This window comes from Mytilus trossulus, chromosome 2, assembly GCF_036588685.1.
Source record: "Mytilus trossulus isolate FHL-02 chromosome 2, PNRI_Mtr1.1.1.hap1, whole genome shotgun sequence".
Classification (NCBI taxonomy): domain Eukaryota; kingdom Metazoa; phylum Mollusca; class Bivalvia; order Mytilida; family Mytilidae; genus Mytilus; species Mytilus trossulus.
Genome location: NC_086374.1, coordinates 52570452 through 52576143, shown reverse-complemented (window position 1 = coordinate 52576143; position 5692 = coordinate 52570452). Strand labels below are relative to the sequence as shown.

Here is a 5692-nt window from a genome sequence, read left to right as displayed (position 1 = left end):
GCATACAATAAACTCATCATAGATACCAGGACTAAATTTTGTATATACGCCAGACGCGCGTTTCGTCTACAGAAGACTCATCAGTGACGATTGAATCCAAAAATGTTATAAAGGACAAATGAAGTACGAAGTTGAAGAGCATTGAGGACCAAAATCCCGACAAATTTTGCCAAATATAGATAAGGTTATCTATGCCTGAGGTAGAAAAGCCTTAGTATTTCAAAAATTCAAATACAGTATTTCAATAAAGATTTTTTTTTTTATTTGGGTGTATACTGATTTTTCCATCCCGGAAAACAAAGCTTTTAACCGGAAACTAAATTCATTCTTAGAAATCCTACATCTTATCTTGTAAATTTATGGCAAAGTGCATGTAGTAAAATTGTGATAATAAATTGTAAGAAAATCTAAATTTTAATATATAACAATACTCTTGTGTATTTCCTTTGGTATTTCAACCAAAGATACAGAACTGGATCTTTCATCACTGTATGGGATACCTAAACTACATAAGTGTCCTTACAAACAACGGTATATTGCTGGGTCTTCCAAGTGCTCCACGAAACCTCTGTTTAGTAGCTGGTAGATCAAATTCAGGGGTACGCACTCCACATCAGAACCAAATGTCCAATTCAAATATCAATGGATCCATTAAAATGAAACCGCAATACTATGACTGTACCGAAGATCTTGACGATTATCTGTCTCAATTTGAGATATTAGCTGAGTTGAATGCATGGAATTATGTCACCAGATCTCTGTATTTAGCTGGTAGCCTCAAAGGTGATGCTAGAACCTTGTTGTCGGAACTTTCCCCAATGGAAAGGAAAGATTATCAAAGCTTGGTTCAGATCCTTAATTTAAGGTTTGGATAAATGAACCGAGCTGAGATTTTCAAAGCTAATTTACAGACACGAGTCAAACGTAAGGAAGAGTCTATATCTGAACTGGCGCAATCCATTAAAAAGCTCACTCGTCAAGCGTATCCAAATGCGCCACCAGCGCTTATCTTCACTTTGGCAAAGGATCACTTTATAGATGCTTGGCCGGAGTCAGATATGAGGCTCCGAATAAGAGAGGCTTAGAGCAAGGACATCGCTGAAGCTGAAATTTTGGCACTACAGCTTGAGGCCTATAGGGTTGCTGATAAACAGAAGACCAATCGGTATCGTGGTCATCCAATAAATGCAGTAGCTACTAATGAGTCGGCTTGTCTTGATGATCCTGAGTCCTTTACAAAGACTTTCATGGATGGTTTTCGCCAGGAAATGAAGTCCTTGACTAATGACATCAAGCAAGTTGTCAAATCAGCTCAGGGTACTCAACCTGGAAAAACAAATGATAATTATAGCAATAATAAACAATGGTCAAATAATTATCAAAATAAGGGTAATTATCAGAACAGGAATAATAACAATGGCTCTGGAAATAATAATAGAAGCAATAGTTATAATGGTCAGAATAATAACAATGACAGGAACCAAAATGGTCGCAATGACCGAAATGGCAATACAGCTCAAAATTATGAGCAGGGATACTCGGGAAACCAGGACTTGTCGAACACGGGGGCCGGTGTGAGACAAATGAGTCAGGGCCCAGGATAGTGGCACTTAATGTGTCTAAGTTCGGAGATGAGGGTTTATTTGTTTCAACAAAAATACAGGACTTTCCTGTAAATACTATATGTTGGTTGAGACTGGTGCAAGTGTCACTGTAATTAATAAAAAGATTTTTGAGAAGCTCCCTCTCTCATCTCAGAACTTAGTTACTCCAGTTTCTTTAAATTTAGTTACTGCTACTGGAGAAACTTCCGCATTTATTGGAAAATTTACTGTGGAAATAAAAATTGGCAGCCATATCATAAATCATGAAGTTTTGATTGCTTATATACATTATGATGGAATCTTAGGGGTAGATTTTCTTATCCCAAATAACTGCAATGTTTTGTTAAATGAAAGTTGTTTGTCTATATATGGTGACAGGATACCATGTTACCATTTTATTGAAAATATGCAACCTACTATAGGTAGAATTGCTGTAGCTTGTGATGTTGTTGTACCTCCTGAAGCTGAAGTTATTGTCCCTTATTAAAGATTGTTGATTCTCTTGTGTATATTGAAACTGGCATTGTTAGTCCAGTTTCAAAATATTGTTAAAAAGACAGGTCTCTTAGTCTGTCTGGACATGGAGTTATTTCCCTTAGACCAACTCAAAAGTAGTTCATTATGGTAAATGAAAGATGTACACTAGCAGCAATGCGGAAACATGGTTTAAAATTAATGCTCAAAGAATAAAACTAAAGTAGAAATACAATATTTCTTTTTAATTAAAGAAATAATGATTGTGGAAGCCTCTAATGTAGAGAATGCTCTCTTAGACGGTACAATCATATTTGTTCTGGCATATGATTTTTTATGTTTCATGTATGATGCATTGTTGCACAACATTAAATTTTGGCAACTTATAATCAGCTTGTTATAGTAACATTGAATTAAACATAATTTTGAATGGGGATCATTCAACATACGAAACATACGGATAAATTAAAGATGTACACTGGCAGCAATGCCCCAACATGGCTTAAAACTAATTCTCAAAGAACTGAACTAAAGTAGAAATACAATATTTCTTTTAATGAAAGAAATAATGATTGTAGAAGCCTCTAATGTAGAGAATGCTCTCTTAGACGGTACAATCATGGTTGTTCTAGCATTTGATGATTTTATGTTCTATGTATGATACATTGTTTCACAACATTATATTCTGGCAACTATATAGCAAGTTTATTATATTAACTTTGGTTTTAACATAATTTTGAATGTAGATCATTCAACACATGATTGATGTAAACATAGAAACCAATGATTGGTAATTGCTTGTTATTACTAACAGCAATTTGAGTTTATAGAAGCATCCACTGTAGTTAAAACATTGTTGTGACGTCATTCTATTGTTTTACCTGTTCTTTATTTCAGTGATTGGACTATCATGTACCTGTTAGAAACCATTATGTCACCTTTAGCTGTCCAATATTTTAAAGAATAGCCCTCCTCTTTCTAAAAAATATTGGACAGCTAAAGGTAGCATAACTGATTCTTACAGGAAAATGATGGTTAAATCACTCAAATAAAAAACCTATTAATTAACCCAATTGTTTTCATCTTGTAAACATTAAATACAATCAAAGAACAAATGACAATTAAAAAAAAAACCATTTTATTAAAGTCACTTTCCAATACAATAACTTTGTCACTCATCAAACCGATTTCTTGAGGAAAAAATCACTTTCAAATTGACTTTTAACACATCCAATACTGATATCACAGCCATTTTCTCGTGTTTTGGGAGATTTATTCAATAACTTGATTATTGCTCGTTGAAAGTCTTGTTCTTTGGATTTTATGAATTTATTTCTTTTTTCAAAAGAGTTATCCTCATCCGTCTTTAGGCGATCAAAAGTGGCCTCTGGTGTTGCTCTTATTCTTCCTAACATTATTTTCAACTACAATTAAAAATGAATAAAGCAATGCAGTATTTTTTTAAAAATTTGATAGATCATGCTACAATACAAGGGCCATGAACAAACTAAACCTTATCCGGTGTAGAAAGTGCGAATCTTGAACTTCCTTCATGAACTAGGGGGCTATAATAGTTTAAATAATATTCAAGTTTCTAAATTGCTTTAGAAGTATTGTTTTTTTATGTCTGATATTATTGCTTAAATATGAATATAATGCTACACTTCGCTTATGAACCACGATGAATATGGAAAGTAGAATAAAGGAAGACATTACCGCATTTTCTGTCAAACAAACTAATCGTGTTTCCGATTCGCACTTTTTTTGCGTTGATCGTTTTATGAGAGATTTTTTTTCAAATACAATCGAGACAAGAATATATTTCGGTAACATTTATAAAACACAAAGGACTCAATAAACAAATAAACGAAAAAAGAGCGACTCGACCTTGCAGGAAGAAAAAAAAACCAGAAAAGGGGGATGTATTCAGGTGGTACCGTTTGGGTAGTCTCTTGGAAATTCCAATAAAAGAATATAACTGATTGTATGTTGCTATTTCTTCATTTGTTCATATTAATTAATATATATTTGTAATAAAATCGACTGCGGTGCACTCGATATGGTTCGACAAGAACCTGTTTTCATATCCTATTCTTTTTCTTTTCTCATTCACTTAGTAAAAATAAAACCCAAGAAGAAATAAGAAACTAATTGAGGAGGACTACATTTTGAAATATAATATATATAAAACTAACCATTATTAGCTGCTTTGTCTATATCCTCTTTGTAATCCACACTGAATACTGTATCTGAATAGATTCCAATTACACATTTGATTTTAATCCAAAGTTTGAAACAACACAATCACTAATACATGCAACGACATCTATTTCTTCGTTTTTGCATTTAAAATATACTTTCATCACTTTATCCATTTTGAACACAAACCGTATGTAATGGTATTCACGGAAACTATGAGCAGAAAATGTGAGTAGTCCTTACGCACGTAAAAATCATGATACACTGTGTCTTATTCTTCATATAGCAATACATGTTGTTTACCTTCAGCTGTACTTTCTTTTTGTCTATTTGTTTTAAGTTTAGTTATTGTTGAAAGGGGCCAACATGTAGGATATATTTTAATGTAAAGAAAGTTTATTCACAAAACAATGTTCATACTTGATGAAAATAAATTTTTGCTGGCTTTTTCTTTTATTTAAACTTTTATCGACGTGTTAAACCATGTTTTAAGTAAGATATAAGCCTCTAACAGTCCATTCTGTAAAATATTGAACAGGTCTTCGGCCTGCGGCCTCAGACCTGTCCAATATTTTACAGAATGGACTGTTATCGGCTTATATCCCTTACTGAATGTGCTCTTGGATTGCATAAACTTAAAACTAATCATATATTGGTTTCATGTAGGCAATCCATTTTCAGAAAACGAAATATGTAACAAACATAAACTTTTAGCCTCCGCTTTACAAGCAGAGCCAAATACAATGAAAGTTCCAACTATGTATTGGCTTCCGAAGCTACACAAAACCCCTTACAAATATAGATTTATTTCGTCTTCAAGTCATTGTTCAACTACTAAATTGTCTATTATTCTTACCAGCACACTTGGTACAATTAAAAACCTTATAATAAATTGTTCAAATAAGGCCTTCGAAAATAGTGGAATAAATTACTTTTGGAGTGTCAAGAACTCGTTGGAAGTACTTGATAAATTGCATGCTTATATTGGTGATTTTGAATCTGTTCAAAGTTTTGATTTTTCTACCCTGTATACCACATTGCCTCACATTCTCATTAAGAAAAAATTCACACACCTAATTAAATGGGCATTCAAAAAATCAGAATGTGAATATATATGTTCAAACTCTTTTAGGTCATTTTTTAGTAGCAATAAACAAAAAAACTATGTTAATTGGACATGCTTTGATACTATATATGCCCTTGAATTTTTACTAGATAACATTTTTGTTCGCTTTGGGGATTCCGTATATCGTCAGATTATCGGAATTCCAATGGGGACTAACTGTGCACCACTTATTGCGGACCTCTTTTTGTATTGTTACGAGTTACAATTTATGACAAAAATAAGCAAAGACCCATCAAAACAACATCTGATAAACAAATTTAATAATACTTTTAGATATTTGGATGATATT

At 33.0% G+C, this 5692-nt stretch overlaps 1 protein-coding gene across 1 annotated transcript; it reads left to right on the top strand.

Moving 5' to 3' along the window:
• Positions 1-656: 656 nt before the first annotated feature.
• LOC134705851 (basic-leucine zipper transcription factor A-like) lies at positions 657-1604 on the top strand. The gene is made up of 2 exons (XM_063564564.1): positions 657-845; positions 1125-1604. The coding sequence occupies exons 1-2, from the start codon at positions 657-659 to the stop codon at positions 1602-1604; spliced, it is 669 nt and encodes a 222-aa protein (XP_063420634.1).
• The last annotated feature ends 4088 nt before the right edge of the window (positions 1605-5692 follow it).

What these genes read in the sequence shown, in the direction of transcription:
- LOC134705851 (XM_063564564.1), top strand. Translation starts at nt 657, where the DNA reads ATGAAACCGCAATACTATGACTGTACCGAAGATCTTGACGATTATCTG. An exon ending in GGAAAGATTATCAAAGCTTG is followed by an intron (nt 846 to 1,124) that starts GTTCAGATCCTT and finishes TTGGCACTACAG; the next exon opens with CTTGAGGCCTATAGGGTTGC.